General features: G+C 38.0%; 1 protein-coding gene across 1 annotated transcript; it reads right to left on the reverse strand.

The window, feature by feature from the left end:
* Positions 1 to 19,629: 19,629 nt before the first annotated feature.
* LOC148570313 (uncharacterized) lies at positions 19,630 to 20,514 on the reverse strand. The gene is made up of 3 exons (XM_088506969.1): positions 20,137 to 20,514; positions 20,081 to 20,087; positions 19,630 to 19,967 (listed from the first exon to the last, which is right to left on the reverse strand). Exons 1-3 carry the CDS (start codon positions 20,512 to 20,514, stop codon positions 19,630 to 19,632), a joined length of 723 nt encoding a protein of 240 aa, XP_088363095.1.
* Positions 20,515 to 22,909: the final 2,395 nt, after the last annotated feature.

A 22,909-nucleotide genomic window follows, 5' to 3' on the forward strand; every position in this document is an offset into this window, starting at 1 on the left:
GGATTCTCTGTGCTTCTTCTCTAGGTACACACCTACGGATTATTCCGTCTGCACATCTCTTAAAGAGATAGGGTTCATCCCACAAGTAGTACTTTGCATCAGTAATTAATTTCTTCTTTTGTATCCTGTTGTACTCCTTGGGTATGAACCTTGCAGCTTTATAGTTTGCAATATCGGCAAACCATGGTGTTTCCTGAATGGCAAATAAATGCTCATCCGGAAAAGTCTCAGAGATCTCAAGAGAGGGGAGGGGCGTCCCTTCTGCTGGCTCTATCCGGGACAGATGATCAGCCACTTGGTTCTCTGTCCCTTTTCTGTCTCTTATTTCTATATCAAACTCTTGCAGAAGCAACACCCATCTGATGAGCCTGGGTTTTGAATCCTGCTTTGTGAGTAGATATTTAAGAGCAGCATGGTCAGTATACACAATCACTTTTGATCCTACTAAGTATGATCTGAACTTGTCAATGGCGTAAACCACTGCAAGTAATTCTTTTTCTGTGGTTGTGTAATTTTTCTGGGCATCATTTAAAACGCGACTAGCATAATAAATGACATGCAGAAGCTTGTCATGCCTCTGTCCCAGTACTGCACCAATGGCGTGATCACTGGCATCACACATTAGCTCAAATGGTAATGTCCAGTCTGGTGCAGAAATAACTGGTGCTGTGACCAGCTTAGCTTTCAGCGTTTCAAATGCCTGCAGACACTCTGTGTCAAACACAAATGGCGTGTTAGCAGCCAGCAGATTGCTTAGAGGTTTTGCGATTTTTGAAAAATCCTTTATAAACCTTCTATAGAATCCTGCATGCCCCAGAAAGCTTTTGATTGCCTTAACATTGGCAGGTGGTGGTAATTTTTCAATTACCTCTATTTTTGCTTGATCCACCTCTATTCCCTTGTTTGAGATTTTATGCCCAAGGACAATCCCCTCAGTCACCATAAAGTGACATTTTTCCCAGTTTAAAACTAGGTTGGTCTCTTGGCATCTTTTCAGAACAAGTTTCAGGTGATCAAGACAGGAGCTGAATGAGTCTCCATATACTGAGAAGTCATCCATGAAGACTTCCAGAAACTTTTCCACCATATCAGAGAAAATAGAGAGCATGCATCTCTGGAAGGTTGCAGGCGCATTACACAGCCCAAATGGCATCCTTCTATAGGCAAACACTCCAGATGGACATGTGAATGCTGTTTTCTCTTGATCTTGGGGATCTACTGCAATATGGTTATAGCCTGAGTAGCCATCCAAAAAGCAGTAATACTCATGACCTGCCGGTCTTTCTAGCATCTGGTCTATGAATGGTAAAGGAAAATGATCCTTTCTGGTGGCTGTATTGAGCCTTCTGTAGTCAATACACATGCGCCACCCTGTAACTGTTCTTGTAGGAACCAGTTCATTTTTTTCATTATGAATCACTGTCATGCCTCCCTTTTTTGGGACGACTTGAACAGGGCTCACCCAGGGGCTATCAGAAATAGGATAAATAATCCCAGCCTCTAGTAATTTGGTGACCTCTTTCTGCACCACTTCTTTCATGGCTGGATTTAGCCGCCTCTGTGGTTGAACCACTGGTTTAGCATTATCCTCTAATAAGATTTTGTGCATGCATCTAGCTGGGCTTATGCCCTTAAGGTCACCTATGGACCACCCAAGAGCTGTCTTGTGTGTTCTTAGCACTTGAATAAGTGCCTCCTCTTCCTGTGAATTTAAAGCAGAGCTTATGATCACTGGAAAAGTGTCACCTTCTCCCAGAAACGCATATTTCAAGGATGGTGGTAATGGCTTGAGCTTGGGTTTAGGAGGTTTTTCTTCTTCCAGAAAAAATTTCAGAGGCTCTTTCGTGTCCTCTGAATCCTCTAAATCAGATTGAACATCTTTAAAGATATTTTCCAACTCTGATTCGAGACTCTCAGCCATGTTGATCTCTTCTACCAAGGAGTCAATAAGATCAACTTTCATGCAGTCTGTTGATGTGTCTGGATGCTGCATGGCTTTAACAGCGTTCAACTTAAACTCATCATCATTGACTCTCAGGGTTATTTCCCCCTGTTGGACGTCAATGAGGGATCGTCCAGTTGCTAGGAAGGGTCTTCCTAGAATGAGAGTAGCACTCTTGTGCTCCTCCATTTCCAGCACAACAAAGTCAGTGGGAAAGGCGAATGGCCCAACCCTGACAATCATGTCTTCAATCACGCCTGATGGGTATTTAGTGGAGCCATCAGCAAGTTGAAGACATATCCAGGTTGGTTTAACTTCTTCAGTTAAACCAAGTTTTCTGATAGTGGATGCAGGTATTAGGTTGATGCTTGCCCCAAGATCACATAAAGCTATCTTGGTGCAATTATTTTCTAATGTGCATGGTATCAGAAAACTCCCAGGGTCTTTAAGCTTTTCAGGAAAGCTTTTCAGAATGACTGCACTGCATTCTTCAGTGAGGAGAACTCTTTCTGTTTCTCTCCAATCCTTTTTATGACTCAAGATCTCTTTCATGAACTTGGCATAAGAAGGTATTTGCTCAAGCGCCTCTGCAAATGGAATCTTTATTTCAAGAGTCCTGAGGTAATCTGCAAAGCGAGCAAATTGCTTATCCTGCTCCTCTTTCCGGAGTTTTTGAGGATAAGGTATTTTGGCTTTATATTCTTCAACCTTAGTTGCTGTAGGGTTATTGCCTACAGAAGTGGTTGAAGAAGCCTTTTTAGAGGGGTTGTTATCACTTATCAGCATTTGTGTGTGTCTGATCCCTTACTGGCAATTGAGTGCCAGAGTTAGAAGCTGGAGTGACGTTAGATGCCAACTCCTTGTCTGTTCCTGGCGCCTGAACGCCAGAACTGTGCCCATTTTGGGCGTTCAGCGCCAGATCTTGCCCATTTTGGGCGTTCAACGCCAGATCCTTGCCTATTTCTGGCGTTGAACGCCAGTCCTGCCTTGTTTCTGGCGTTGAACGCCAGTCCTGAGCATGGTCTGGGCGTTCAGCGCCAGCCTTCCACCAAATTTCTGGCGTTTTAGTTCCAGAATTACTTTTCCCTTGGCTCTTACTGTCCTCAGGTGAATTTTGGGTGGTTTGCTCATTTCTTAGCTTTTTGCTGCCTTGAGGTGGGGTATTTAATGTTTTTCCACTTCTTAATTGAACTGCTTGGCATTCTTCTGTTATTTGCCTTGACATCTGTTGCTTTGTTTGCTTAAACTGTTCTTCCATATGTATATTAGCCATCCTTGTCTCCTGTAGTCTATCTTTGAATTCGGCTAACTGCTTTGTTAGAAAGTCCAATTGCTGATTGAATTCAGCAGCTTGTTCTATAGGACTGAGTTCAGTAGTTACTGTCTTAACCTCTTCTTTCATGGAAGGGTCACTGCTTAAGTACAGATGCTGATTCCTGGCAACTGTATCAATGAGCTCTTGAGCCTCTTCAATTGTCTTTCTCATGTGGATAGATCCACCAGCTGAGTAATCTAGAAACATCTGAGCTCCTTCTGCAAGCCCATAGTAGAAGATGTCTAACTGAACCCACTCTGAAAACATTTCAGAGGGGCATTTTCATAGCATCTCTCTGTATCTCTCCCAGGCATCATAAAGAGATTCATTATCTCCTTGTTTAAAGCCTTGGATGTCCAGCCTTAGCTGTGTCATCCGTTTTGGGGGAAAGTATTGATTCAGGAATTTTTCTGTCAGCTGTTTCCATGTCCTTATGCTGGCCTTAGGTTGGTTATTCAACCACCTCTTAGCTTGATCTTTTACAGCAAATGGAAACAGTAATAGTCTGTAGACATCCTGATCTATTTCTTTATCATGTACTGTGTCAGCAATCTGTAGAAACTGTGCTAGAAACTCTGTAGGTCTTCCTGTGGAAGACCGGAATACTGGCAATTTTGCTGCACCATGATAATGAGCTGAGGATTCAACTCAAAGCTACTGACTCCAATGGAGGGTATGCAGATGCTACTCCCATATGAAGCAGTAGAGGGGTTAGAATATGACCCCAGAGTCCTCCTGGACTGTTCATTTCCGCTTAGGTCCATGATGGAGAAAGGGAGATGATGTAAAATAGAAAAAATATTTTTATTTATTTATTTAAATTTTTTTTTGAAATTAAGATAAAGATAAATAAAAATGGGTGAAGATTTTCGAAAAATTGAGGAGAGAAAAAGTGGTTAGGAAGTTTTGAAAAGGATATGATGATTTTTGAAAAAGGTTTTAAATTTTGGAATAAAAATCTGAATTTTAGAAATAGATTTCGAAAATTTGCTTTTAAAACAGAGAGAAAATATATTTTTGAATTTAAAGAGGAGAGAGAAAAACAATAAGATAGCACAAGATTTAAAATTTTTAGATCTGATGCTCCTTGTTTTCGAAAATTTTTAAGGGAAAAACACTAAGGAACACCAAACTTAAAAATTTTAAGATCCAGACACACGGGAAACTCAAGAACACTTTGAAGATTCACAAGAACACAAGAACACGAAGGAAGAACACCAAACTTAAAATTTTAGAAAACCAAACTAAAATTTTTGAAAAACACAGAGAAATCAACAAGAAAACACCAAACTTAAAGTTTGGCACAGGATTTAATAGAAAAATTATTTTTGAAAAAGGTTTTAAAAAGAAAATAAGGATTCTAAAATTTTAACACGACACTAAGACGAGACTCTAAACAAAAAGAGAAATTTTTCCTAATCTAAGCAACAAAATAAACCGTTAGTTGTCCAAACACGAATAATCCCCGGCAACGGCGCCAAAAACTTGGTGCACGAATTATGAATCATACTTTTCACAACTCGTACCACTAACCAGCAAGTGCACTGGGTCGTCCAAGTAATACTTTACATGAGTAAGGGTCGAATCCCACGGAGATTGTTGGTTTGAAGCAATCTATGGTTATCTTGCAATTTTTAGTCAGGAAGTCAATTGTATTTATCAGCTGAATTGTGAATAAATAAGAGAGCATGGGTTAAAGGTTACTTGTTATGCAGTAATAGAGAATATGTTGGAGTTTTGGAGATGCTTTGTCTTCTGAATCTCTGCTTTCCTCTGTCCTCTGATTCACGCACACACGTCCTTCTATGGCAAGCTGTGTGTTGGGGCATCACCATTGTCAATGGTTACATCCCTTCCTCTTGTGAAAATGGTCCAGATGCTCTGTCACAGCACGGCTAATCATCTGAGGTTCCCGATCGTGCTGAAATAGGAGTCACCCTCCTTTTGCGTCTGTCACTACGCCCAGCATTCGCGAGTTTGAAGATCGTCACAGTCATTCAATCCCTGAATCCTACTCGGAATACCACAGACAAGGTTTAGACTTTTCGAATTCTCATGAATGCCGCCATCAATCTAGCTTATACCACGGAGATTCTGATTAAGGAATCTAAGAGATATTCATTCAATCTGATGTAGAACGGAGGTGATTGTCAGACACACGTTCATGGATTGAGGAAGGTGATGAGTGTCACTGATCATCACCTTCTCCATAGTTAGGCGCGAATGGATATCTTAGATAGGAACACGCATGTTTGAATAGAAAACAGAAATACTTGCATTAATTCATCGAAACACAGCAGAGCTCCTCACCCCCAACAATGGAGTTTAGAGACTCATGCCGTCAAAGAGTATAAAGTTTTGATCTAAAATATCATGAGATACAAAATAAGTCTCTAAAAGTTGTTTAAATACTAAACTAGTAGCCTAGGTTTACAGAAAATGAGTAAACTATAGCAGATGGTATAGAGATCCACTTCTGGGGCCCACTTGGTGTGTGCTGGGGCTGAGATTTGAGCAATTCATGTGCATAAGGCCATTTTGGGCCAGGTTTGGATCCATTTCTGGCGTTGAACTCCAACTTTTGATCCTTTTCTGGCGCTGGACGCCAGAATTGGGCAGAGAACTGGCGTTGAACGCCAGTTTACGTCATCTATCCTTGAGAAAAGTATGGACTATTATATATTGCTGGAAAGCCCTGGATGTCTACTTTCCAACGCAATTGGAAGCACGCCATTTTGAGTTTTGTAGCTCCAGAAAATTCACTTTGAGTGCAGGGAGGTCAGAATCCAACAGCATCAGCAGTCCTTTTTCAGCCTGAATCAGATTTTTGCTCAGCTCCCTCAATTTCAGCCAGAAAAATACCTGAAATTACAGAAAAACACACAACTCATAGTAAAGTCCAGAAATATGAATTTTTCCTAAAAACTAATGAAAATAAACTAAAAACTAACTAAAACATACTAAAAACTATATGAAATTAACCCCAAAAGCGTATAAAATATCCGCTCATCAGTCGTACCAAGTAATACTTCAGGTGAGTGAGGATCGATTCCACGAGGATTGATGGACCAAGCAACAATGGTTGAGTAATTCACTTAGTCAGATAAGCAGAAAATGATGTTTTGACAGTTCAAAAGCATTAACAGTAAATTCAGAAAATTAGAAAGCAAACAGTAAATTGGTGTGAATAATATGTGAGAAAAAGTTAAGGTTTTAGAGATGTTTATTTTTCCGGATTAACTTTTCATACCAACTATTTTAATCATGCAAGATTCAATTCATGGCAAATTATATGTGACTAAACCCTAATTCCTTAGACCTTTTTAGTCTCCTCTAACCTTCATCAACCGCCAATTCCTTGGTCACTTGATTCCGATTAGAGGGTTAAGTTCAAAACTAGTTTATGTGCCACAAAAATCCTAATTATCCAAATATAAGAGGATTATATGTCACGTATCCCGTTAAATCCAGATAGTTAGAAATTTAGGAGAAATTATTTTCAAACTGTCGTTCAAGTAAATTGCTTTTCCAAGATTTACAAGAACTCAAATAGAATAAGGGTCATACTTCCGTTCCACCCAGATTCATAAGATGAAAAACGAAAATAAAATCTTGAAATTGAAATCAAAATAGTAATTAAAATAGAAGAATAATAGTATCAATCCATAAATTAAACATAGCTTCTAACCTTAACAGTGGAGGTTTAGTTGCTTATGGCTTAGAGAGAAAAATAAGAATTCTGAAAAATTGTAAAGTGCGGAATGAGGTAAGAGAGCCCGAAGGGCTTAATCTTTTCCCTTTTATATCTAATCCTAATTAATATAAAATATATTTTCTAAAACTAAATAATATCTTTTCCTATTTGTAATTAAAATAAAAATTTTAATAAAGAATTAAATAAAATCTTCGTGCAATCATCTTATGAAACATGGAGACCATTGTTTCCCATTGAACTGGCGCCTAACTTTAAGAAATTGAAGTTAGACTTGGCCTTAGCAGCATGCTTTGGAGCACAAGTTCTTCTTCCAGCGCCTAACTTGGAGGCGCCAATATGGCCATACAGGTTGGAAAAGAAGTGTATACTATTATATATCATTGGAAAGCTCTGAAAGTTAGCTTTTCAATGCCGCTGAAACCGCGTCAATTGGATCTCTGCAGCTCAAGTTATTTTTCTTAGAGTGCAAGGAGGTCAAGGTTGACAACATCATCCACTTTCTTCCTCTTTTTCTATAAAACTCCGTCAAATCCATCCGAATACTACCTGAAATAAACAGAATTGCACACAACTCAAAGTAGCATTCATAGTGGCTAAAAAGTATTTAAATCTTGATTAAACTTAACAATTCAAATACAAATTCACTAGAAAAATATAAGAAAGATGCTCACGCATCAGTAGGTGATAAGGAGAATGAGTGATAAGAAAGTATATGTCACTTGCTTATCAAGAGAATAAAAAGTTTTACTTAACATTTATATATTGTAATTATTCGTTGGCTACCTAGCATCACCAAAAAAATTAGTCTCTGAAAGATCATTCGTTTTTTAAATTGGTCCCGGAAAGAATTTTTTAATCAAATTCGTCTTTTAAAGATTTTAAATTAGTTATGTTAGTCTTTGGATTTTTTATTTAAATAAATTTAAAAAGATTTTATTTATTGAAATAAATAATTTTAAAAATAATTACGAAAATACGTATGTTTTATCTCGTTGACAATGTAAACGAGATAAGTTTACACATTTCTCGTTTACATTGTAAATAAGATAAGACAGTGCAAGTGACATGTATATATCTCGTTTACAGTGTAAACGAGATTGTAAACGAGATACGTGTAAACCTATCTTGTTTACACTGTAAACGAGATACAGTTAGACAAATTTTCAACAGCTATAAAAGGATGTGCATCACTTGGCATTCTCCATATACATTTCATATCTTCTTCTTCTCTGTTTTTCTTCCAAAAAATAGGCAAGAATGTCTAGTAGTAACGAATATGTGGTTGTCTGTATGTATTCCAATTACGCATGAGAAACAATGACAATGAGGTGATATTTGAGTGTGATAATCTGTTATTATTGCGTACTCGGCGAGTAAGTTCCTTGTTCGAGTTGAAGAGTCTGATATTGAGTAACCTTGGTGGTTTAGGAAGAAAAGAGATTGGAAGGGTTGGCCTTAACTTGCTAGCACCGTTGGAAAATGGAGTTTTTCAGTTTCGTCTGTTTTGGCTCCAGGACGATGAGCATGTGCAACTCATGTTTGACATCCATGTAAGAATTATGGTGGAACAAATGATGGAGCTTTCTGCCGAGATTGGTGATGTTGGTGGCGGTGGGTCCGTCCACTCGACCTTTGTGCAGAATGACCCACCTTTCGCACCACCACCGATTCATGCTACTAGTCCAATAGAAGACATGGACGTGGATGATGAAGACTCCGACGAAGAGTACATTGCAGATAGCAACGATAGTGGTTCTTCTGAAGATGATGAGGAGGAGGAGTTTGTACCAGAGACACCGGCCAAGGCAGCGGGGCGCTAAGTTTGGCCTCCCCCCCACCCGATTCCGGCGCTATCAGATGTACCAAGTCACTATCATGCATTGGATCTGGACGCGATGCATGAGAAATCCCCATTTTCCAACACCAAGGAATACAATTACAACCTAGACGGTGGGGTGGAGTTTCGGGTTGGCCACAGATTCAAAAGTAGAGATGCAGTACTGCAAGGTGTGAAGAACTACAACATTCATAGAAGTGCTGAGTACCGAGTGGTCGAATCGGACTGATTAAAGTACCATGTGCATTACTGCCAAGCTGCAACTGGATGTCCTTGGAGTCTCTGTATAGCCATCTGACAGAACCTCGGATACTGGTGAGGTCAAGTTTAATTGTGGCGTATTTACTCATTTATGATTGTTATATCTGGTGTAGTTTCCAATCATGAATGTTTTATTTCGTTAGGGAGGTCCGAAGAGTTGGTGGAGCGCATACGTGTCTAGCACCCACCATGTCTCAAGACCATCGATAGTTGGACAACAACCTCATCTGCAATATCATCCTGCCGTTGATACAGTCCAACCCATCCGTCAGCATCCCTATCCTACAGGATGTAGTTCAGCAAAGCTATCACTTCAAACCCTCGTATAGAAAGGTTTAAATGGTGAAGCAAAAGGCAATTGTGTAGATATACGAGGATTGGGAGGAGTCATACAACAAGCTACAAGCATTGCAAAGTTGTTGTCCCAGAAAACATGTGAGCTCAAGGCCTTATCTTATGGTCCACAACTGTAGCATGTTTGACAAAGTATTCTGGGCCTTCCCGTTTTGTATTGAGGCTTTCAAGCGTTGCAGGCAATTTATTTTTGTCAATGGCATATATTTGTATGGCAAATACGGTGGTGTGCTGCTTATTGTAGTGGTACAAGGCGGCAATAGCAATATCCTTCCTATTGCTTTTGCAATTGTGGAGTCTGAGAGTACAGATTCATGGTCTTTTTTCCTGACTAATTTGAGACGACATGTCACCCCACAGGAAGGCATGTTGATTATTTTTGATAAATCTCAGGCGATCAAGGCTGCACTGAGGGACGATGATAGCATCCTTCCAGGGTGTTCCATGCTTATTGTGTTAGACACATGGCCGGAAACTTTATGTCTCGTTTTAATTCCGTCGAGGGCAAGCGATACCTCATAAACACTGCTTATAGTCCAAGCAAGGCTGGGTACAATGGTACATAGATGCCTTGAGAGGTTTGTCATGAGAGATGGCGGACTAGGTTGGTAGGTTTAACAAAGAAATATGGCTATAACACTGCGACGGTGATCACCGGTTTGGTCACATGACAACAAATCTCTCGGAGTGCATCAATGCAATGCTGAAGGGTACATGGTACTTACCGATTTTTTCCATCGTGCAATGCACTTACGAGAGGCTGCAAAAGTTATTTGTCATGAAGGGCAGGCAGGCACAGGCACAACTAGCGGCTGGAAATCGTTTCTCCTAACTGCTGATGGATGCCGTTGAGAAGAATAGAGATGGCATCCCGAAGATGTGTGTTACTCATTGTGACAGATGGGCTTCAGTATTTGTCATTGAGGAGTTAAAGCCGTTCAAGGGTTGGTCGTAAGGTTTATTCCGTGTTCGGCTCACGGCAGGAACATGTGAATGTGGCCTTTTTTCAATCTCTCCACTTCAAATGCCATCATGCACTTGCCGCTTGTGCCGCCTGGTGCATGAAACTAACTCCACATGTTTCGCACAGATAGACCGGCAAGTATACCGGGTTGTCCAAGTAATACCTCAGGTGAATAAGGGTCGATCCCACGGAGATTGTTGGTTTGAGCAAGCTGTGGTTATCTTACAGATCTTAGTTAGGTGGATAGAAAATATAGTTTGTCACGGAAAAATGCATAAAACAGATAAATAAATAAAACGTTACTAGATAGGTGTGAAATCAATGGTATGAAACCGGTTGAGGCTTCGGAGATGCTTTCTCTTTCCGGATTAACTTTTCTTACTGTCTACTTCAATAACTTTTTTATTCCTTCAATGGCAACCATAAGTGATTAACTCATGTCCTCTCATCAAGTTAACCTCCTCTACTGCAGTAATCCACCATGTTAAAGTGACTCATGTCCTCTCATCAAGCCACCTCTAGGTTTCTCACTGTAGCAGAAGATGAAGCTCTAAGCAATCCACTCCCCTTCACGATCCTACTCAAGATGCCACAGACAAGGCAGATCTTTCGGATCAGAAAGTGCTGCTTCTCTGACTCTAGCCTTAATGCCATAGAGACCTCACTTACCCACGGTCAACAGGATTTCATGTCATGTATCCAAAGTTGCCTAGGTACTCTATTGGAATTCGCAATGCAATCTTTAGCTTTGGTTCAACGCTATCCGGGTCAGGACTCGCACGGAAGCCAGGTAGAACAAGGGTGATTGTCACAGGTCACCCTCAATTCATAAGATGAAGAATGAGGTTGCATAAGAGAATAGAATCGGACATATTGAAATAGAACAGTAATATTATTACTCCATGAAACTTAGCAGAGCTCCTAACCTTAACCTTAGGAGGTTAGTGACTCATACTGTACAGAAAATAGTAATGAAAAACGTGTAGAGTGTCCAAAAGCTCTTAACAAGGGTGAACTCTTGTCTATATATACTAATCTAATGACTAGGGATTACAGAAATATGATATACTAGTCCTAGGGGTGCGAAAATCCACTTTTTGGACCTACTTGGTGAGTGTTTGGGCTGAGCTTTGAGTGTCTCCATGAGCTAGGATTCATTAGGGGCATTGAACGCTGGCTAGGGACTCCCTTTTGGGCATTGGACACCAGCTGCTCCCCTGTGGGCGTTGGACGGCAAGAATGGGGCTAGTGGCTGGCATTGAACGCTAGTTTTGGGCTTTCATTTTTGAAGCAAAGTATGAACTATTATATATTTCTAGAAAGTCCTGGATATTATCTTTCCATAGCCGTTTAGAGCGCGCGATTTGGACTTCTGTAGCTCCAGAAAAGCTACTTCGAGTGCACGGAGATTAGATCCTGACAGCATCTGCAGTGCTTTCAATGACTCAGACTTTTGCTCAAGCTCTTCAATTTCAGCCAGAAAATACCTGAACTCACCATAAAACACACAAACTCAAAGTAGAATCCAAAAATGTGAATTCAGCACTAAAACCTATTAAAACATAATAAAACTTAAACAAAACATAATAAAAACTATATGAAAATGATGCCAAAAAGCGTGTAAAATATCCACTCATCACCGCCGCAAGCATCGAGTGGGCTCTATATGTTTATCCGGTGTACATGTAGGAAGTTGTGTTCAAGGTGTACGATATGGAGTTTCCATCAATACCAGACGAGGCGCTTTGGCTAAAGTGGTATGGGACTGTGCTTCGTCCTAACCCACTCATGTGTAGGAGGGCTACCGGAAGACCTGTGTGCACTAGGTTACGGAATGACATGGATGAGGGTGAGTGCTAGGAGAAGAGGTGTGGTTTATGCAGGCAAGTTGGGATTACTAGGAGAGGTTGTCCCAGCCAACCCACGGACGAAGCTTAGATGGCTATTTCCATTTACTGTGCTGGCAGTAACGGAGTTGTTTAGTGTTATTTTTGTTGTATTGAATACTATGAATGTCATGTTCTAATTTGTGTGAATCGTTTATGTAATAGTTGAAGATTGTGTTCTCTGTTAACTATTTTACAATGTGCTTTATCGTTATGTTCTGTGTTTAGATCATGTATTCTGGACTGTAGTACCGAAACATCACTGATACAAAACATTCATACATAATATCGGTGAAGTTGCATACATCATGAAACGTTTAGTACATAAAATACTATGTAACACAAGGTTAATAACATGATAAACAACATAATAAATAATATAACATCATTAGTGCTGGTGGTCCTGGTAGTGCAACCAATGCCCGGTGCCACATCGTGGAGGCTATGCTTGGCGTTGAGGTCTGCTGAGCCATGGGTCTGCATGAGGTTGTGGCTGTGCAGAGGGATCCTGTGGATGCGGTGGAGGCGGTGGTAGAGGTGGGACATAGTAACCCCCCTGAGTAAGGAACCGGGGCATACTGATGCATCTGAGGCTGAGGCTGAGGTTGAGGTGGTGGAGGATACAGCGGCGTGAGCTGTAGGCGGGATGATGTGGGCAAGAGTCGAAGTCTAATACTGGACACCCGATCGCACCCATGCTCCATATGATGTGCTAGGATCCGGTGATGTGTATGGAATCCAGGCTGAGGTGCACACGGGAGCAAAGGAGTGATGAACCTATCTGATGCGCTGCTCCCTGGCAGTACGAAACTACTCCACCAGGCATTGCATAGAGGACTGGTCGGTGGTATGAATCCGGAATGCATCCTTGAACCCTATCTCCTCCACCATCCTCGACAATGCTGAAGTAGACGAAGGAGAAAATAGACATCCATATCCCCCACTCTGCCTCATCGATAAACCATGACGGGCACATAGCCTGCAGTGTAGGGTCGTCGTACGGCATCCACACAAATTGCAACGATAGTTGTGAAATAATCATCAATGATACAAGCTAAATTAAAGGATAAATTATTCATGGAACTACAAGAGAATTAAATCTTAGCGCTAATCTCATTCATCAGTAACTGATCTAGTGACAGATGCCATTGGAAGACCCTCTGCTCATGCTGGTCCCTGCTCTGCTGTGTCAACCCTATCAACCTGTCAACAATTGCAAGAATAACATGAATTCAATTCACGAAACATCATAATGAGTTACAATTTCGGAACATAAGCAAATCATAAGGATGGTTACCTTACTGCCATAGGATACATGAAAACTTGTCGGTTAGATGGACACCACTATAAAAATTTTTGGTATATCCAAGACATCAACAGCGGAGTACAACCGGCTATGTCTTTCGTGCCTAGGTGTGCTGCAAAGCACAGCGAATGGTAGGTCCATGTAAGCACTGCCAAACCCCAATATAGACCACGACATGTTGAAAGTCGACAAGGAGTGGCAGACATCGGAGATAGACCAAGTTGTTCGACTCGTCCATCATCAGATAACCCCCAATCAATAACATGATGTAACACTTTGCATACTATCGGAGTGTCTCTGGATCAGTGGTGTCAGGCATATGTCGGACTCGGTCTCGAAGCCATGTCACCTTCAACGAAAAAGACTCCTTCCTCTGTTCCCCTGCTGCTGAACCACTGGAGGTCTAGCACCAAGTAGTTGCTCCACCAACTCCCATGTCTTGGTGCCATACCATCTGTAGAAATCACGGAAGAATCCTCCCACTGGCTCTCCGTGCGTGCATAGCCCGAGGTAGTAAACAACGTCCTGCAGGGTGATGGTGCACTCAACCCGTGGCAGGTAGAACATATGGGTCTTCGAACGCCAACGCTCCATGAATGTCGTGATTAGGGAGTTGTCAAAGACGAAATCCCTAAAAGGCACCGTGTCGCCGAAGCCAACCACCCTCAAATACAAGACGATGGCGTCCGGTGGTGGAAGCGTGTGTATTACTCACCGAGGAAGAAGTAGGCGAGACCTCTGACAACAAATAAATTATCACAATTAAAAAAATATTATATGCATGCATTGAGATAACAAACTGAGTTAACTATTATATACATTTATTTAACAAAAATTTACAAATACGTACTAACTGAATTTATTTAAATAAAACCTTTTACATTAATAATTACTAAGTTAATTAATAAACATTTTCTCAATACGTTTAAAATAAAAATATTTACTAAAAGTAATTAATAATCTAATTAACAAACTTTTACTTAATAATTCAATTTCGATAAATACAAAATTACATAATTGTTCACTTAAAAAAAATAATTTTTACTTGAATAGTTATTAGTTAATAATTAAATTAATAAATTAAGAAATATGTAATTAATAAATTAACTTCATGGGTTTCAAAAATCTATCCCAACATTTAATATATAAATTAATAATTATGTACTTAAAAACTTAATCACAAAGAAATCAGAACCACATTCCTAAAATCATACCCTATTAGTGATTTGTTGCTAATGATACATTTAGCCACCTAAACCATAAATTGTATAATAGATTTTGGCAAGTATCCTAACTATGGCTATACATATATGCGATAACATAAACGTGAAGATAATAAAACTAACCGCAAAGTCGACTGCCCTGGCGACGTGCCATAGGCGTTCAGTCGATTGATGTCCGGATCACGTGCATCTGCGCGCGCCATCTTAGCGTTACTCAGTAACATAGTCAGAAAAGGAGAAAGTAGTGGAAAGATTAGAAATAGGGTCCAGAACCTCGCTGTGAACGACATGTATATATAGGCCTCACTTATACTTATCTCGTTTACAGTGTAAAGGAGATAAGTTTACACATATCTCATTTACATTTTAAACAAGATATACACATGTCACTCACACTGTCTTATCTTGTTTACACTGTAAACGAGATAAGACATGCTACGTATTTTCGTAATTATTTTTAATATTATTTATTTCAGTAAATAAAATATTTTTTAATTTATTTAAATAAAAAATTCGGTAGTCTTTCCGTCACTTTTTTTATTAATGGTGTCAAATTTACTAATGTGACACGTTAAGTGACACCACAACACATATCTAGAAGTTTTTAATTGACTATTAAGATAATAAATTTATGAAATTAAATTAAAATTTAATTAAGAGAAAAACTAATATGACTAATTTAAAATTTTTAAAGGATGAATTTAATTAAAAAATTTTAAAAATTAATTTAAAAATAAATTATCTTTTAAAAATAATTTAACTATTTACTCAATGCTTTTGTTAATAAATTACCCACTAAATGCTCAAATATCATATGAGAATATTTAAAGAAAAATAATATGTTTCTTGCGGACGTTTTCAATTAGATTCCTCTTCAATCACCACCTATTAATGGAAACAAACATTTTCTAATATTTTGAGATAATTATTTGTTGATTTATCTTATTAAATCAATATTATTTATTTAATGTAGGAGTATTAAAAATATTTTGGCGTTGATATTTTCTATAAACAACATTCAAGCCAGGACTTTTTTTTTTTGTGACGAAAGAAAAAGAAATTTCAAACAGGGATGTTCTGTTTCACGAGATTCAATATGAATAAACTTTTATAAATCACTTTTTAAGGTTGAATCCACTCAAAACAGTTCTCATTACAAATAATACTTCTTCTAACTAAAAAATTAACATTATTATTCCCTTCTGTTAGGACAAGGTTCATTTGCACTTTTCGATCTCTAATTCTCTACACAAGCTCTTTAATTTTGGCATGCAGATCATCATTATTTCGCAAACCCACCAAACACAGCTGCAAAATACGCATCTTCGTAGTCAATCCCACAAATTACTTTTCTCATTTGAGTGGGATAAAATATACATAATATGATAATAATTTTTATAATTATACTTTGTTATTATAAAATATAATTAGTCTTTAAATTATTTAATTAATAAATTAAAATTTTAAAATAATAATTTAAATAATAATATAAAAATTAAAATTTTATTTTTTAAATTTTATATTTTAAAAAAATTAAATAATATTTTTATTGTCAATACAATTAAATATTTTTTTTATATATGTCATTAAATAATTATTTAAAAATTTATCTCTCATACAATTATGAAATTCATTCTTTATAATATTTATATTTAAAAAATTTTTTTCAATTGATGTTATCCAAAGAAAACTAAAATTAACTTAAAAATAAAATACCAATAAATAAATAGTATTATTTTAATTTTTTATTTTTTTATTATTATTATTATTATTATTTAACCATTTTTTATTTAATAGTCAATATAAAATTAATATTTTTATTAGTTATTTTTAATTTAATATTAAAATTAGTTTAATAAGATAATCTATTTAATTTGAAATTAATTTAACAGAATAATTTTATATATTTATAATCAAATCTAATAGAATATTAGACTGAATTCTATTGACTATCAAATATTTAGATTAAATGGATATGTCATTTATTAAATATTAAAAGTTTTTTTGTCACTTTTAATAAATATAATATTTATTAGTTATTTTTATCATATTTTTCAAATCATTTAACGATTATTTTGTCTGCGCCTGAATCTTTTAGATATTAAATTGGTAGTTATCTCTATTTTAAACAAATAATTAAATATATATAATATATATACACGGCACAACAGTGATATTCACTAAATATATAAACATATTTTTTCAAATTTTAAATTTATTTATTAGTCACAATTATAAAATAACAAATCTATAATTATTTCACTCTTTTTTTAAAAAATTATTGTAATAGATTCATTTGAATTTTGAATTATGAATTATTATTTATCTTTTGATCATTTAAGTTAATGAGTGAAGTTCACTTATAATGGGGTCAAATTTAATTATATAGTGGGGACAAATAAATTTTGTTGGTTTGTTACTATGTATTAATTAACAAATTTTTAAATTTCACTGGGGGCACTTGCCCCACTCCCTTCAACATGAATCTGTCCCTACTCATGCCACTTTTTCAAGAAACATTAAATTCCTCTATATTGCAAAAAGTTCACTGTGGCGGATATTCTAAACCGGTAAAAGCCGAATAAACACCCAACCCGGTCCCTATCCATTTCAAATTAGGACAAGGCGATCCCTCACCAAAAAAGTAACTCACGTCGGTCCCTCTCTATGCATAAAATAACTCATCGCGCCCCCTCCCGTGTATCCCCCGTCCATAGTTGATGAAAAAGTCTGATGTGGCACTTACTGGCGCTGATCTGGCAGTTAGTTCAGAGTTAAGTGCCAACCTGAATTAGGGTAAATGGATAGAGGTCGATTTGTCCCCCTGTCACATTCAAAAACGACTCCGTTGCTAGGTTAAAAAGGAGCAAACGTTTACTTCATCTTTTCGTTCCCCAACCTCTGCACAAAGTATTCATAGTTTATAACGAAATCCTAGGGGACCATGGTTGGAAGTGGAGAACGTTGTGTATCCTCCAACCTGCGAGCTGGTGATAATTGGAGTTATAGCATGAACTCTAATGAGAGTATTGTAGGTAGAAGGAAGAAGAGATGGGTCTTCCCAAAATGCTGTTGCGGGTCTGATGTTGTTCTGTTCATGTCTGGGACTAAAAGTAATCCGAATAGGTTATTCTTACGTTGCCCTAAATTCAAGGTATGTTCATGAAAAATTTTGTGTTGAATGTGTTTGATTCTATACTTAGTTCCAGGTATGTTCATGGTTTTAACCTTTTTAAATTTGTCTATATGTAGACTGCAGAAGGATGTTGCTCATTTTTTGTATGGCTAGATTATTATGTTTCTTCCTTTAATGAGCATGTTTCGAAGACAACATCAAAAGGGGTATTGCCGTAGAACCAGCATCGATTTGAAAGCCTTAGTGATGCGGTGGATGACAAAGTGAAAGAGTTAGAAATTAGGTTGATTGGATTAGAAAATCAATTAGGAAAGAGCGGGAAAAAATGGGTGAAAGTAGATGCTTGGGGTTAGGTTGTAGTATTTTTGTATTTTTTATTGGGGTTATGGTTGCCTGTTCATTTAGAACAATTATGTATGCAACCTAATGAATAATTTTAGGGTATCTAAGAATTGTGTGGCAAGATGAGATTGAATATGTAAACATTGTGGATGTAAGTTATATAAAGATGAATTATTATAATGACTGTTTAAAGTTTGTTACCTGAACTTAATGCAAATTAGAGCAGCAAATATTTGTGCATGTAACATAGATTGAAGTAAACCTTGTAAAGCATAGCAATTCATACCATTATATTCATATTGTCAAGAAACATGTAATTCATATGTTCACAGTGATAATATCATTGCAGAAGTAACATGGCCCTAAATAAAACTTACACATTTGTAAATACCAAAATACCAAAAGAACAACAAGACATTTGTTGACATAATTGTATCCTTCAAACTAAAGTCTCAAAATACCAAACTAACAGTATCACATATCTCAGTATTACATATCTAAATCCCTATTATAAGTGTCACCCCTGCTTAGGAGGCCCGAGTCTTGGAGGCCTGTAGCTGGGTGTTGGCACAAATTTTAAAAGTCGTGATGTAGTATTTGAATTTGCAGCTGCCATCGTCTCTTCAGAAATTGCATCATGACTGGTTCCTGGAGTAGTCTTTCCAACTATTGAGTCATTTGATTGGAGCTGTGAGGCATCAGGTTTGGCGCTTGGAAAGGTTGAGATTTGAACCATAAGGTTGGCCCCGGTGTTGATATGGGTGGAGGCACGAAACATGGAGTTGGAGGCCTAACAATCTGCTGCTTCTCCCTAAATGTTATAAGGTTGTCATTGGAGTTTTCTCCTACAACCTGTAACAATGTAGGTATAACAGTTATATGAATGAAAACTTTAAGTGATTGAGATGTAATAATTTCTTGGATGAAACAAGTTTTGTTTTTTTAAACAACATGAAAAAAAGGACCTTCTCAGCTGGTGGTGCAGATTGCGAAACTGAAATTTCTTCTCTCTGATTTTTGGGTAGTTTCTTTTTAGCTTTTCTGGCTTTCCTCTATGATAAAATTCAATATATTATAGAAAGCAAGCAACAAAATTAGTGAAACATATAAACCTAATCAGTACATAACACAGCCATTGTAGCTCAATTCTCAAACATAGAGTAAAGAAGATATTATTTAGGACAAGTCAATTCTTAAAGCTAACACATTGTACCTGATCAGTGTTTGGGGCTGGAGCAGTTTTTGTTGCTGGATCAGTGCTTGTTGATGGATCAGTTGATGATTTGTGAGTTGTTGTCTTCTTCTGTGCTCGTCTCTCCTTTTTAGTCATAGGCTTCCAGTTGGGATCTTATGCTGCATTCGGACATGTCTTGTAGTAATAGCCCGTTTGGCCACACTTAGAGCAAGTAACAATGAATGTCTTCTTCGCCTTGGTGGTGCTCATCTCTCTCTCAACTGGATCGGCTCTTCTCTTTATCTTAGGTCTATGAGCAGCTCTCTTAATAGTGGGAGGCAGTGGCCTTGGTGCATTGGTAGGTATCCAGTACTCTTCAATGTTGACTGGTTTAATGCAATGTGAATAAGTTGCTCTGATGGCTTCCATAGTTAGCCACTTATGCACAAAATCCTCAGCCTCCTTAAGACCCATTTTAGCTAGTGCTGCAACGGCATGTCTACAAGGCATTCCTATGGACAATAACGAATTGATGCAGAATCAGAAAAAGAAAATGGACAGAGAGTGATAAACCAAAAATTATAGCAACTAAATATTTATCCAATAACTATATAACCAGACTTACCTGTCAACTGCCATTACATTTCATGTATATGTCCTCTTGTGAAGATTCACACTCACTTTATAGTTTTGGGAATGAACTTCAAAGAGGACTCTTTTCGAATCACCAGCCCATATAGCTCTCCATTTATAACTCTTAGGCTTAATAAATTGATCCAACTTCTTATGTTGGACTGGTGCAAGTGGTCCAATGTGAGCCTCCAACTTCTTCTTGTGCGTTGCCATCTTTCTCATTATGTAGCACTGCAGCCCTTCACACATGGTTAGAATAGACTTTTCCCTATGCTCCACAATCTTTGCATTCCATACTTCGCACATATTATTAGTTATGTTGTCCAGTTTCGGCCCATGACTAAAGTACACCTTACACCATACAGTCGGCTCAAATTTTTGCATATACTCCCATGCTGGTGTACTTACTCGCTTTAACTTCTCCATCACATCAGCTCATTCGGTGGTGTGTGGTGCACCTTGCACATTCCCAAACCATTTGCTTCATCTCTTCATCTTTGAAGTACTTGATGAAGTTCTTCCAGATATGTAGTACACAATTCCTATGGTGAGCTCTCAGAAATATCTTCTTCAAGGCCAATGCCAACTCCTGTATCAGTCCAAGGACATGATATGATTAGAAAATTTTAATTAGCAATTATCCACACTTCAAATGCTAAGAATCAAATTAAAGTAACTCAAATTAAATACAATATCTAATCAGGGAGCTGTAATACAACATATTTAATTATCAATTGATGATGAATGACATAGAGTCTTAGCTAACATAAAAATTAATTCATCAACTAATAAACTGAAAAATAAAAAAAGTTTTATCTCAATGGAACATAGTAACCAACCAAAGCAGAGTGCAAAATTATATATAATTATGATCAAATCCATAGCAGAGTAGTACAAGTCTATGATACAAAACAGAGTACACCATACATAAGTATTCAACACAAGTAACTAATTAGCAGGGTTTAGAGTTGACCTTTTGTTGATCGGAGATAAAAGTCAGTCCCAACTCAGTGCAATCTCTTAGATCCTGTTTCAGTATTGACGAAAATCAGCCCCAAGTGTCTTTACATTCGTTCGGAACCACAGCATACGCAATGACAAAAAAGTGGTTGTTGGCATCTTGCCCCACTGCAGATAATAGCTGTCCACCATAGTAACCTTTGAGGAAGGACCCGTCCAACCCGATTAGAGGCCTGAACCCATCTTTAAAACCCTTTTTACATGCATCCAAACTTATATACAATTTGTCGATTAGTGGCAGCGACTCTGGTTGAGGTATGACATCAATCATAGCTGTGCTCCCTGGATTACTCCTGTGTAGTTCCATCAGATAGTCGCAGAGCTTTCCATATTGAGCTTGTTCATTGCCTATAACTATCTCTCTGGCAACCTTCAGTCCCCTGCTTATCATTTTCTCACTAAGATGTACATTGTACTCCTCAATCATATACTCACTGGCCTGTTTAGGCTTTAACTCAGGCTGAGTCAGTAGCCTCTTCACCAACTTTGATGTCACCCGTTCTCTGTTAGCTAGATTACTGCCAAAATCTCTAGCACAGTTGTGCTCATTAACCAGTATCTTCACCTGATAACACCCTCCAGCACTGTTCCAAGAGGTCAGAATCAATCAAGGACAGTTCTCTCCTGCACATGCAGCCCTCACCCTCTTCTTTTCATTCTTTAGATACATCACATCCTTCCCTTCATACACAAAATAGTCCTTTAGTGTATTCTTAAAACTTTTCATTGTGATGAATGTTTGTCCCACCCTAAATTCAACTTTCCCATGTTCTGTCTCCTCATTGAAAGCATCAAATGTAGTCCTGTTTTCATCATCATCATCAAACACTGGGCTATTAAATGCTTCACTCTCATATTCATAAGGCTTGTCATAATCTGAGTCTAGCTCTTCCCCAACAATATCAGAATTTGATGCCATTGTATTCCCAGCTAGTCCATCTCTAGCCTCCACACCACCACCTGCTTCAGGCCCATCAACTACTACACCTTCTGCCTCAGTTTTTCCATCCCTTAGAATATGTTTTCTCTTCCTACCTGAATACTTCTTGGAAGCCCGTTTCTTGACTGTCTTTGGAGAATAACATGGACCACCTTTACTTGGTCTAGGCTTATCCCTATTTTTTGGGCCACCCTTGCTTAATTCCCTATTTGGGTCAGACTTCACCTCACCATCTGGTCCATCCTTCACCTTACCAGCTGGACCACTCTTCACCTCTCCAGCTGGACCCTGACTAGCTCTCTTCCTTGGTGACACCATTTTTTTTCTTTTTTTTTTTTCAATCTCTCCTTCCTTTTCTGTACTTTACTATCGTCACCACTATGAGTCTCTTCATATTCCGGAGGAGGTGGCTTATATGGCTCGTCCTCAGTTGTTTCATACCCATCACCTGAGAAAGATGAGTCACTCATAATAACCTCCTCAGCTTGCATCTCCTCATCCACAACTTCTGGCACACTAACTGGGTGATCAAAGTAGATATAAATCTCGTTTGTCTCCTTGTTTTTAATCTTGTTATTCCTCATGTCATTTATCTCAGTATCACCCCTCATAACATGTAAGCTAGATTCCAAGTCAGGTGCCATGCTATTAAACCAAACATCGTCTTGTACTCTGTGTAACCCAACTCCTTCAGTAACATTTCAAAATCAAAGAAGTTCACCAAATCAATGTCTAAAGGTGGCCACTTCTTGACTTTTCCATCAGTATATTCTAATTTGCCCTCTGCATTTTTCTTAAAATTTCCTCCATGATGGAAAACATGAACTACTTCAAACTCATCCATCTGAAAATTATTGGGTA

The sequence above is a fragment of the Arachis ipaensis genome, chromosome B3 (genome assembly GCF_059453495.1).
Source record: "Arachis ipaensis isolate K30076 ecotype BB chromosome B3, ASM5945349v1, whole genome shotgun sequence".
Lineage (NCBI taxonomy): Eukaryota > Viridiplantae > Streptophyta > Magnoliopsida > Fabales > Fabaceae > Arachis > Arachis ipaensis.

Bases quoted from the DNA above. Each gene is read 5' to 3' on its own strand.
- LOC148570313 (XM_088506969.1), bottom strand. From the start codon at position 20,514: ATGGAGAAGTTAAAGCGAGTAAGTACACCAGCATGGGAGTATATGCAA.